At 36.2% G+C, this 13,175-nt stretch overlaps 2 protein-coding genes across 2 annotated transcripts in view; one reads left to right on the top strand and one right to left on the bottom strand.

Annotated features, from left to right (window-relative positions):
- The window catches only part of LOC128734528 (uncharacterized), a 50,100-nt gene that overhangs the window by 15,750 nt on the left and 21,175 nt on the right, over nt 1–13,175 (top strand). The window contains exon 2 of the mRNA XM_053828774.1: nt 8,175–8,450. Coding sequence (XP_053684749.1) covers nt 8,308–8,450 — 143 coding nt within the window. The 5' untranslated portion in view covers nt 8,175–8,307. The remainder of the gene's footprint in view (nt 1–8,174; nt 8,451–13,175) is intronic.
- Nucleotides 327–7,468, bottom strand: LOC128736196 (uncharacterized). Its single transcript, XM_053830677.1, has 2 exons — nt 7,454–7,468; nt 327–1,541 (listed from the first exon to the last, which is right to left on the bottom strand). Exons 1-2 carry the CDS (start codon nt 7,466–7,468, stop codon nt 327–329), a joined length of 1,230 nt encoding a protein of 409 aa, XP_053686652.1.

The following is a 13,175-nucleotide window of genomic DNA, read 5'->3' as shown; positions in this document are numbered from 1 at the left end:
ATGAAATTTATGAATGTTTCCCTATACTGTACAATACCCTTGTCTGTAACCAAAACCAAGTCCTTGACATGACACCTCAAAGTTTTATGGAAAATTGGGTTAGTATGCCTGCGTTTCGCTATTAGTTACACGCGAGGCGACGCACGCGGACTCAACTAGTAGAAGATAAACATTTCTTTTCAGTTGCTACGCATATCTTATATCAAAAGTAAAAAACTAAAGGAATTTTATTAACAATTTTTTATTGTGTAACAAAGCAATTTAGCTTTAGTGTAACAAAGCTATCGAATAAATTATTTTAGCTGCACTAGGTTGAATGGGCTTAACTATTGTCTTCTTGATGAAAACCTCTTGATTCCTCTCAGTCGCGGTGCTATGTACCTAAGTGGGGACTTCTTTGGAGTCGTTATCGCCAATGTTGTCGTCGTGATTGAGCTTGTCGCAGTAGAAGTCTCCAAAAAGTCGAACTTCGGAGCGGGGACGGTGCTTGAGACAATCTCAGCTTTACCTTTGACGTTTTCTTGAAACGCCAGTGGACCGTAGTCGTCGGTTTTGAGAGATTCAAAATTGTATTGGGAATACATATACGGTTCATCTAGCTGACCGGCTAAGGATTTAATCATAGAGATGTTCCGTGAAGCAACGGCATTGGCCAGTTCGGAGAACAGTATGTCTGGTGCACTGTCATTGGCGGTACCGTAAAGAGTAAAACCAATTGTGCTGGGTGACGAAGGGTCTTTGTAGGCATAAGGTGTGCTTTTTATTTTGTTTTTTATTGCAGACGGCGCTTTCGAAATTTGTTTTAAAGCGTAAGTGTTCTTTTCTGGAATGTAAACGTATTCAGTTTGTTCAAAGTCGTCATGATAAGCAGCACTTGTATCGATGGAGTCGTAACTTTTTGGCTGTTGTTCATTGGCTGGTATTTCTACTTTTGTGTTGAGCTTGTTGGTGGACTTTGTTTTGCCGCGTTCTTTAGTATCAGAGTTTGCTACACTGGTATAGTCTTTGGCAACCGTTACTACTCCATTATTTTTCTTTTTGACCATTTGAGCATCTGCAGGGAAAGTTACGGGACCTGTGTTATCAGAAGGAAGTTTCTTTAACAGTTTATTTTGAGTTTTCGCAGCACTTTTTGCTATGTTTATTAGTTCCATTGAATGTTTTAAGTCGACAGTAGAAAAATCTTCTGTTTCAGGTATAGCAAATGACGGTGGAAGTACCGTAACTTGCTTCAATTTATTTGTTTCATCGGCGGGCCAATATTGAACTCGTTCTCGTTTTATATGACCCGTTTGATCTGATGTTTCGTAATAATGCTCGGTGCGATCGTTGAATACCATACTAGTGGGCTTGGGGACGGATAAATTTTTAATGACTGTTACCGTTTTTACGCGTCCTCCATTCGATGATCCCATATCGGTTGCGGCATAGCTGTAGGTCATATCACCGAGCACTACTCCTCGTTTAAACAATGAGTAACTCTGCGGATGCTCTATCGATAAGGAACGGACCATCTGCAGTGTGACCGTCAGTGTTATTATCTGAAATTGATGGATATGGGAAGCTTATCAGATCAGTTCGAAAATACGTTGTTCAAAACTTGTTCATACAAGTAAAGTACAGGTAAGGACAATTTAGAGATTATTCGAAGTTTTTGCCTACATTCACCAAACGAAAAACAGTGCAGTGCAGTGCCACTACCAAGTTATCACCACGTCTCGTCTGATTGTACTCAATCTTTTGAGAAAACAACAATAAAGTTACAGCGCATAGGAAGTTTAGTAGGAAATGTGTTCGAAAAAAATACCCGAGAAAGTTTTTCAATGTTTAAGGATTGATTCTTTATGTAGAACAGAAAAAGGTAGTAAAATGCATATAACCTTAGTTTTGGGCTTCTATTTTATAACACAGACAAATTTTAAGCGAAATAATGGATTTGAAAAATATTTTATAAATTTGTACACATGAGAGCGAAATCTGCATATTTGAGATCGCAAACCTTCTGTTTTTACATGCACTAATTGCAATTTAAATTTGGATGATTAACTTAAGAAACTGATGCGGTGTTTTCCGTTAATAAATGATTGTAGTATTTTATATCCATTTTATTTTTCTTTGTTTCCTTTTCTTCTTTATGGATTTTCCGAAGTGTTTCACAATCGGAGACACTTTTTTGATCAAAAAATACTCTGTCTCCCAATTTCGCTGTAACTTTTATGTGTCAAGCGAAAAATATATGCTGTCTTCAGCAAAAAGATACGTAAGTCTTTCAAATGCTTTAAAAAGATTCGAAATTGGATTCGAAAAAACAAAACTAATGAAACAAATCCTGTTTCACCTTAAAATTCTTTGAGTTAGAATGGAAAAAGACTGAATTGCATTTGTCTACTCGTGGAGCTTGTCTAAGGAAGTGGCGAAATCGTATAGTGCCCTACCGAATTTCTATAAAAGACTACAGTATCATTCGGAAGCAGCTCCGTCAAAGCGAATAATGCTGCTTTGAGCATAGTCCACATCCTTCCTTCGTACTGAATTCTGCATTTACCAATTATAATAAAAACCTCATGCCTTTATAAGTGTGATACTGGCTTGAAGTGCGCAATAAAGCTTCTTGTTCACAGGCAAATTATAACTTGTTCCATTTCCAGATTTTATTAACGAAATTGGTGATGCGGAGTAAAAAGTTTTGAGCAAAAAAGTACACATGGGGTGACATTTCCATTTGATTTTGCCGTACCTAAATGTCCGAAATAGAGTACGCGTAACGCCCGTCCAAAATAGACTGATTCCATTGTATATTAAAATGAAGAATTTTTTTGTCCAACCACCTTCGATCTTCCAGTCGCGATCCACAACTGTTTGATTGCCATCAATACTGAATATCTACCACAAGCACAAGAATTCGTAAAATAGGATACCATACGAACCGTTGCTTTTGAAGAGATGGCGCTTTTCTAGTGGTAGTAAAATCAAAATTTCTAACTTATCTATGTTTAACTATCTGAAAAATCATATTTTATTTGCGGTAAATTTACTCTGTTATACTCAATTTTTATGACTTCTGCCTAATTTCGATAAAAAACAAACTTTTCCTATACCTCTCCATAGCATCTTACTATCATTAATCCGAGAGTCCGGAAAAGTGATTTGATACCGCACGAGAGCCAGGAGCTGGATATGTTTGCGACATTTCAATTCGAAAAAAAAAGTTTCGCAACATGAACGCAATAAATAAAAACAATGTCTACCAACTATTTATTGGTTCAGGTGTCAAACCTTATATTGCGATTAGCGAAGAAATTGAGATGCATGAGAGAGTAATGTTACTGCCTTGAGTAAATTTATTGTCACACAAAATTGAGCTGTTTCCGAAATGTACAATATGTACAATAAGTAACGACATCTGTTGTATTCAACAGGAAAACATTGAGTTTCTAGCATATTCACGCATGGCGCATGATGAAACACTAGCGCCAACTTCTGTTATTTATTATCAGAAACTAGAGGCGATGCCCTATTAAGAAAAATTGTCAATGGTTCAATTTTAATGCTCTCAGCGCACAGCGGTGCCAGTTAGAACAAAACTGAGACAAAACTAATAAAATTGGTAAAGTAGCATGGAACTTACATATTTTGTATAAACTGTGAACCAAATTGACTACTAAAACTTAATGTTTTCAAATATTAAAAAAAATCAATAATTAGGGTGTCTCTAAAATAATTTTCTAAAAAAAGTTTTATAACTACTTGAACTATTATTTTTATTTTGTGTTTTTTTGCATTGGGATAATTAGGAGAAGTAGTAATGACCTTGTAACACTCAGCAATCCATAACATTGAGCCACATTTAAAAATAAACTTTTAGTTTTAGAAATAGCACTTTCTCCAGCCAATAACCATGTTTATTCACAAAAATTTTAATGTCAAAGTGTCCCTTCTGCTCTGCTGACCTGGTACTAACCTTTAGCTGCTAAATGCTTAAAGATTTACTTTAAAAATATCTATAATAGTATTGCTAGAAGTAATTACAAAGCAGAGTTGCCTAAAAAGACATGGTTCTATAAATTTCAATATTTTTAGTCTTTGTGCAAATCTGCGCAAAATGCGGATATGATTTTTGGAAAGTAGACTAAATTCTACATAAAATATGAAAAAAATGACGGTTACCTTCCGTTCCCAAAAAAAGATGCTCAACTTTGAAAATGCGAAGTCATATGTGTGTTACTATTTTGAGATTTGAAGTAAATATATTTTAGAATGTACTTGATTTTCGTCAAACTGCAAAATAAGGTGCTAATCTATAACCATTTCAATACCAAATCACGTTTTCTTTGGCTGCAAATACCTAACAGGATACGATTAAAAACAGTTTTTCGAAACTTGCGTTGAATGGAAAATGTGGGAAGTTGTCACACAAACCTCAGATTCAAAAAATTCTCCAAAAAGCTATATCATTCCCAGTGCTCTTAAATTTTGGAATATAGTTATTTAGTCTGTATACTTTCATAGAAAAATTATACTTCATGAAAAACTTCAACTACATTTTGGGTTTTTTGTCCCAGTATTTTCCACTGTGCAGCGGTACATGCAAATTTTATAGAGGACATGGTGGCCGTCAATTTTCAGTCATTCGGCATAATTATAAGGGGCTATTTGGCATAACGACCATTTGACATAATTCTTCAAACATCATTTTATGACCATATGGTCGCTTTACTAGATGATTCAGGGTGAGTGTTCGCCGGTGACCCGCCACCGGAAGCGCCGGCCACGGCGAGGGAGCATGGGTAAGTCTTTGGTAAACAACGTTACGGTTTAGCCGCATTGTCTATTACTGCCTCTTGTTACCAAGCACTAAACAACAAAATCTGGCTAAATTATCAATTAAGTCAAAGTCATGCAAAATAACCATTATGTCAAAAGACCGTTATTTCAAACAGTGTTATGCTAAATGTGTTAGTCCCAGTCAGGGCCTGGTATCGTCGAAACAAATAAATGAAGCTGACCTTGTTTTACCTTCGCTTCATATATGAAGCGAGTAACGTTTCAAGTAAACTTCAGCTGAAGTTAGTGACTGTTTCAATTGACGACGACTGAAAGTCAGACACGATTTGCCGATGTTGATTAAGTTGATTATAACACGCGTTACAAGGTAGGAAATTTTACTCAAATTCAATTCATTGCATTCAAAGTGGCTGGTCTTCTGCCTAATATTTGATAGAAAAGTACAAAAGAAACTTTGAAACCGATCGTCATGTCATGATGAAGTAAAACCTGTTTCAATTGACGCTGATTGAAGCTAGTTTTGAAACGAAATGGTGCTGCTTCAGATGAAAGTGAAACTTCATTGCTTTATTGTTGAGTTACCGAATCCGTGAGAGAAGTGAGGTGACTATGAGAATAAGCCCGTGGTCGGAGCCTGGCCCCAGTGAACATTATCATGATACTATTTTTGTTGCATTTTGTGCAAGTGTGCACGGCCCAAATCAATTTTACGCACGTTGCTGTGTTACTGCTACTGTTGAATAAAATTGCAATTTGGGCGTTAGTGTTACTGGTCAATACTCAATTTATGCAAAATTCGATCATTGAAACTGGTAATTCGGTAAGTATGAGAGCATTCCCGATCAGATGATTCTAACAAAAAAATTACAGAATTGTAGCTCCAGTTGATATTTCTATCAAAGTGTGTTTTAAATGTGATAGCAAAACTTGCTACGCAGGAAATGTTTAACCAAGAATCTTTCTCGTTCTGCTACTTATAACACGGTTTGTTACATTTTGGTTATAAAGCAGGGCAGAATGCTGGTTTTTGTAACTCATCTTGAAATAAACTTGATCAAATTATATCCTGTTGGGGAAGAATAAATGCTTAATGCGAAAAATATAAATTCAGGCAAACTGAAAAATCCTTGATATTAGGCCAAAAATGTAGACTTAGCGAAGGTGGGAGTCGAACTCACAGCTCTCAATCTCTAGTCGAGTGTTGTTTAACGAATTACACCACTAGTGGTGTTAAACAACGCACTCGAGTCTACATTTTTGGCTTAATATCAAGAATTTTTAAGTTTGCCTGAATCTACATTTTTCGCATTAAGCATTTATTCTTCACCAACAGAAAAAGTAAAGCTACAATACGTCGTTAGAAAAAGAAAAAAAAATCAAATTATATCATAATTTGATATATTTGTGATATACCTTCAGCGGATTTTATTACAAATCTTGTTATTTTACCTACCAACGAGATCCAGTTTATAACAAAACGCAAAAGAGATTTTGTTATAAAAAACTTGTTATTTAGAACTCATCCTGTTATGAATTTGTTATTTTCATTTGATCAGGTTCCCAGATAAGGCTTTATCTTTAGTCCCCCCCCCATTTTTAAAGCTTTGAGAAAGCTATAATAAACTCGAGTGCAATTTTTGATTTATTTTACAATATGCTGACTGAATAAAACGACCGAAAAAATGCTGGAGGCCCCACCTAGAAAAGAGTGCTAGATCTGAGAATGCGCCGCGCCAGGTGTGATTTTGTGCTTTACCTTGCCTAGTCTTCATTTAATCGGTTTTATTTTGGATTCCGACGGATCGGTTTTTCGAAAGAAGAAGAATGGAAATTATTATTTCGTTCGAAACTAGGATCCGTTGGAATTAAGCATAAGACTGATGATATTTATGGAGTGATAAAAATAAGAAGTTGGCGGCTTTGAAATTAAGTCATTTATGAGCGTGCCGACGGTTGGTACCGTTTTGATTCAAACTTCGAACTTCGAACCGATTCAAACCTCGAACACTTCGCATTAAAATGCTCGCAGTTCTGCTAATAGAATAAAATCTTATGCTTATTGTACACCGTCGTGTTTGTTGAAATGTTCTTTACGTGATAAGCGTAAGATTTTTTTATCCTATTTTTTATCAAACACAATCCAGTTGATATTCTTTGGTTTGTTGAGGGAATTGTTTGAACTCTTCCAACTTAATAAATGATTAAATATAAAATGAAACATTATCACCAATGATGTAATGATGTTGGAGTATGCGTAGAAATTAAGCATTCGTAACAATACACATTAGAGTCAGTAGGATTGTTGCACTAGCCCCGTAACTGTCCTGTATTCTAATCACCGGCTGTGAAGTCTATCGATAGAGAAGGGTTAAGTCTTTAAACATACGTTTAAGCCGAAGGTTTTGTTTTTTTTTCTTACAATACACATTGATCACCACTTTTAAACAACAGCAACGCTAATCATTGAATTATTTCGATTTTTGTCACATTTTCAATGGCTATACGCATAACTGTTTTCCACAAATCCATTATTAACCATAGTGCTCTCGTTACAGTTTTGCTAACTAGAATATTTTGAAAATTCACTTGATTCTAGAATCACAACCGTCAAGGGTATGCCCTTCGGATCAATAACTAAATAGTTTAATAGTACACCATGAGAACTCACTCTCCGTAGATGCATCCTTATGCTGCTTTTATCAATGAGAAAAAAAATTTACGAACCACCGTTGTACTAATGCGTATCCATCGGACGTCGACGTACCGAACGTATACTAATGGCTTATCTCGATGCACGCATAGTTTTATAGTTTTTCCTATGCTGTCGACGTTTTGTCCAGGAAAAACTTTCCCCTGCCATAGCGACTTATCTGGAGGAAAACAGCTTCGCAAGTTGGCACTGTAGTAAGTTCACTACTAAAACATGCTCGTTCAGAAGAAGACGAAATCTCTGCTCGAGAGTGGGTATATCGGTTGCGTGAATAATTTAGGTATGGTGGTTTTCTCAGCAGGAACCTAAGGAAGTCAGATAAGTTGTGTACCGATATTTTCTGTGTTACTGGTTTGCCATCTGACGTGACTTAAAATGTTTATTTAAAGCCATATTTTTTCGAAGATTCAATTACATAAACTAAGTGGTTGATATGGCTTATTAGAATATTCACCATCTGATTTTGAAAATGTTCACTTATTGGAAATGGGTGTTCTTCGAGAAAATCAACCTAAATTTATTTAATTTTATTTAAGTATAATTAAGTATATTAAGAGCTATATTTCTGCTTAATGTATACATTATTTATTGCCATCTCATGAAAATAAAACAAGACAGTTTCAGATGTTGTTCTTTTTGCAAATAAACATATGCCAATTTGGTTTCTTTTCTTTTCTAGGCTAACACTGGAGGTGACCAAGCAAGGAAAAGGAGTATTCGTTAGTGGTTATTAGCATCTCTAGGATTAGTTTTGAACTAACAGAAAATTTTCCATTAATTTCAAGAGCAGCCCAGAGTGTTGCGTAGTCAAGATGAGCGTTATCATACGTTTGCAGAATTTGCCGTGGTCGGCGAATGCACTAGACGTGCGTAATTTTTTTAAGGGCTTGTCAATCCCTGATGGCGGAGTTCACATCGTTGGCGGCGAAATGGGTGATGCTTTTATTGCATTCAGGTTTGTATATCGTTAGACTTTCCAAACTCACTGCCTTGTCGCACTGACGGTCGCGGACAGCTGGTGTCTTTCTCTAGCTATTAGAAGAAACATTGCAACATTGATAGCTTTTGTGCCATATAACGAACGGAACCGTTGGGTGATGAAGGGGGTTATGATTTATCTTCACATGAAACGTATGCGTTGCGTAATGCTGTACTTTAGCAACTCTTATGCTTTGGTAAACTTTGGCTTTTGATTCTTGACGTGTAAATTTTATTGAGTAACGAAGTTAGCGTGTGATAGTAGTGACTAGCGGCGAGCGACGACTAGTTTGATCATCTATGCTATAATTCTTCCGGTTATTCAACACTGCACTGCAATGTAACGTGATGGCCTAAAGAGGGGATTTTTGCTGAATAAGGAAGAAAATTCCTTGAAAGTATCCATCTGAGATCGGATAAGTACAATTTCGTTCGTCTTTGCCGATCGACGGCTTCGACTGTTTGTTGTTGCTTGTTAAGTATATTCAATACCGGTTTTGCAGTAGAGCAGCTGATCTACACGCACTGCAAGACTGGTTGCATTTTTATGCTGTGAAAGATTCAATAACGGCTTTTAACCATTTTACTCGTGGGTTTTCACTTTTATCCATGATCAAGTTCATCTATCATGATTACACTCCTTAGGGTAGGAGAGTTGTTGGATGGTAGTTTTATTGCAAACATGATGGAATATATGTTACGGGTAAATGTCTAACATAATAATATTAATAATAATAAAAACTTAGTTTCTATGCACCTCTTTGTATTGTTCAGTAAAGAAACGAAAGGATTTGGTTATTATCTTATGCATTTTTACTGTATGAATCTGTTGATAGGAATAAATAGAAACAATTTTCTATGAGTAGTGCGTCGGGTGAACTAAAGTAGGTAAGTATGTTCCTCAAACAGTTGAACTTTCGATTGGAGTTACTCTAATAGCAGGCCCTTATTACTGTCACCTCGCTGAATTAATTTCATCTCGCTCATTTTTGTGAGTTTTTGTAATATGGGTGAGGTGAAGTGACATGGAAGTAAAAGTAGTAAATGTAAGTGATGCTCGTAATAGGGGCCCGGTTTTTTTTCAAATAACTACCACCGTATCCATTGCTTATGGCTATGCTTAGACAGGAAACTTTTGCATCTGTTGAAGACAGAAGCTGGTTACACTACTATGAAAAACTGGAAATGTATTTATTTTTGCAGGTTTTGCTCTTGTTGCTATTCAACACAAAATAAACATGCTTATATTTTGTTAAAAGTTATATAATTATTTACATATTTATTTGATAATTTGGCTGTGATATGATTCATGCACTTTATTTTGCTGTAACCACTAGCGTTTTATTTGTGACACATAAATAAGTGTCTAAAATGACTAAAGTATTCATTACACAGTAAAGTTATTTGGAATACAATGTTAAATTAATCCGTGCTAGTATCTAGTACGTAAAACCCTCATTACCGAGCAAACTGCACATAGTAGTAGTAAACTAAGAGATACTAATGCTATAGCTCTGTAAAATCTGAACTAACGAAATGAGTATAGCACGAGTATAGCAATTAACTTCAAATAGTGTGCCGTGATAACAGTTTAGAGATTCGTGCCAAATTAATGTATAAAATATAGACAACAAAACTGTAGGTTTTACTACTGATGACTGGTAATAATATGTGAAGACGCTGAGCTTAGGTTTGCTGTAGATTTAGATAACTAAACGTAAAGTTTCAGTAGTTGTTTTTCAACGTTTTAGAAACTTCAAGATCTTTAATACAGAAGGGAGAAATGACATAAGTTTAAACCGACATTTAACATTTAATGGTTCATTTTCGGTTGCAAACGACTGCTGCAACAGCGAACTACAAGTGTTTCGTATTGCAATTCTGCGTCCACCGAAGGTTTCAAGTAAACGCAATAATATGTTACGACGAAGTAATTTTGTGCACGACGTCCATTACAGCATTTAATAACAAACAGGAAAAATATGACGAAAGGTGCAAGTCAAACCCTTACGTTTGCTTACTTGGGACTCGAAATTGTTTACACAACATTTAAAGATTGGATGAATACATTTTTTGAAGTAGGCTTTTGTTTACTATAATGGGGTGCATTTTACAAGTACAGAAAAAGAACATGTAACAAAAAGTGTTTACGTTTTGCGTGCTTATAACACGGTCGTTTCTTAACAGACCTGCAAGATCTGCATCGACCAAAAAATTCCAATCAGAGATTAATATGGAAAACAACAGACTTTCAAACAATCGCTATTGAAAAATGTATAAGTATTAAACATTTTCAGAAATAGTGAATCAGCCAATCGCATGTAAGTACACTTTCTGATTTGCCGCGTCGACAATCCTATTCCTATGCACTTGCGATTTTGTTTGCTTAGATTTCAGAAAAAGTGAAACTCCTCGTCCCAATAGGCCAGATATTATTTTGCTCGATTGAACCTAGATCAGCATGACGTCCTGAAAGTAAATAGTGTTGTGAAAGTTTTCAATAGATTTTGACGATAAAAAAGTTATTGTGCACAGAATTTGTGCGAATAAGTCTTTGTGCACAGAATTAAGAAAACTTCTAATTGGTGGTCCGTATCTGTCAGACCGCTAACTGGATTGCATGTTAGTGATAAAATAACTACTTTTCATATTCTTGAAACAATGGATGCTGCATCCAAAACTTTACTCGGGAAACTGAATTAACCGCAGATTTTTCCTATATTAAATTTATTTATCAACTACGCAGAATATGATACCACTGATATTTATTTTGATTATTTCGTTTTCGTATTTTGCATAAAATTGTCTGAAGTTTTTTCATTAGTAATGATTACAATGGTCGAGGGGCTAATTCGTATTCATTCATTGTCCGGTGAAGTAACGAAATACGAATTCACCTTAAACATATTCTTTACACTAACAACAATTTAGGAAGTTCATGTATTAGCGATGCGATATCACAAATAGTATAATAAATGCCAGCGATTCTATTGCAACTTGGTAACTGTCTGTCTGGAATCGAATCGATGACACCCAACACTTTTGGAGTACTTTTCTTCACTTCTCTTCATTTCTTTTCTGGTCAGTTTTATACTATTTGCATCATAAACTGTTTGGTAAACACTACCCACGTTTGGATTATGGTCCTTAATAATTAAAATGTTGGCGCTAAGTTTCGTGGTCTGGTTATCGTTTTAGTGTAAAAAGAGGATAAGTATACTATGCTGTTAAAAAATTTGTTGATACTTAGGCTCCTAGGAAAATCGTAAGCCCCATTGGAGAAAATGACGTTTCAGAGTCTGAGCTTGTGTCTTAGATGTAATTCGAATACGAGTGGAACCAATAGTCCAGTACAGCTGATGTATCCAGGGTTTCGATGAATTTTTCACTGCCGCTGTCAGGCGGATATGCATTGGTTCTCCAGGTTTTCGATCTGCTGCAGCTGCTTCGCGATAGGATTGACAGAATTGCGTTCTTCAAATCCGCATCAGACACTTTCTTCAGGCTTGAAAATTCCGCGGACTTTGAGATGCTTCCATATTTTTCTCTCGTCGTTAATTGCTGTAGCCGTAACCAAAGGTAATGGACTGGTAGTTGGAGTAACTGAAAACAGTCTAACTTTCTTGGTGGTTGACTAACGCATGACAATCTTAATTGAATAAATTAAACCCATGGCATTGGCAGAACAAGGCCTGATACATATTTGGATCGTGGTGATACGTTTATATCTAATTTCAGCAATTATCAAACAAATCGAGCAACGATTTGGAACCTGTATTAGCAGGATCATCAGTTCGGGAAGGACAGAAAGTGGCAGGAACGAAATATGGACAAGTGATACGTTCTGTATGTTAGCTGCACAATATGATCGCCTTCGAGCTCTCCGGCTTCGAATTGCATTTGTACACAAGGGAAGGGGTTTCAATTTCAGTTTTGAGCTTCATTGGGCAAAATGACTGGAAAAAATATTTCATTACTTTCTATAAATCGATTTTTTATTGGGAATATTTCGCAAGAATATATTCTGAAGACCATTTTATATGACAAGCGACAAGGTAACGTGCTGATATTGATATTGCGCTTTCCCGTGCTGGTACTTTGACAATCCGCAGATGACCCCACGGGAAAACAATATCAATATCAGCAATGTTGTCAGTTCGTAAAATGGTCTATACTGCTGTAACCTGATTTAATTCGTAACTGGTTTGTTTATCATTTTAAATCCATCTTTTACGTGTACCTAAGGATTTTTTACGTGTACCTAAGGTTTTATTTTTCTTTGCATCATCTGACGACATGGTCTACATGATTTAAAATCATAAAAGTCTACGATTACGTAGCGGTAACATAGCGTTTTGGCCATATACTGTCCGATGAAATGGAATTCCAAGTAAGTCAGTTCAGCGTAGAACTCTCGGGTTTACATTGATCTGTGCTAGAATCCAAGCTGCCAATTGATTCACTTAGTAGCTCACCAACAACTACGGCACGCATATCGTCTCTTCTCTTTTCCAATGTGGCCATGTCCAACAGCTTACAACTGTGATAATATGGAGTAAGTTCGACTGGATCCGTTCAGGGCAGATCTCGAAGTGCGTTCCTAATGAACCTTTTCTGTATAGATTCGAACCGCGCAGTCCAAAGGTCGGTGTAAGGGCTCCAAACAACTGCTGCCGTCTCCAGAGTTGAGTGAAGAAGCGCG

This window comes from Sabethes cyaneus, chromosome 2 (assembly GCF_943734655.1).
Source record: "Sabethes cyaneus chromosome 2, idSabCyanKW18_F2, whole genome shotgun sequence".
NCBI classification, from domain to species: Eukaryota; Metazoa; Arthropoda; class Insecta; order Diptera; family Culicidae; genus Sabethes; species Sabethes cyaneus.
This window is presented reverse-complemented; position numbering and strand designations above follow the sequence as displayed.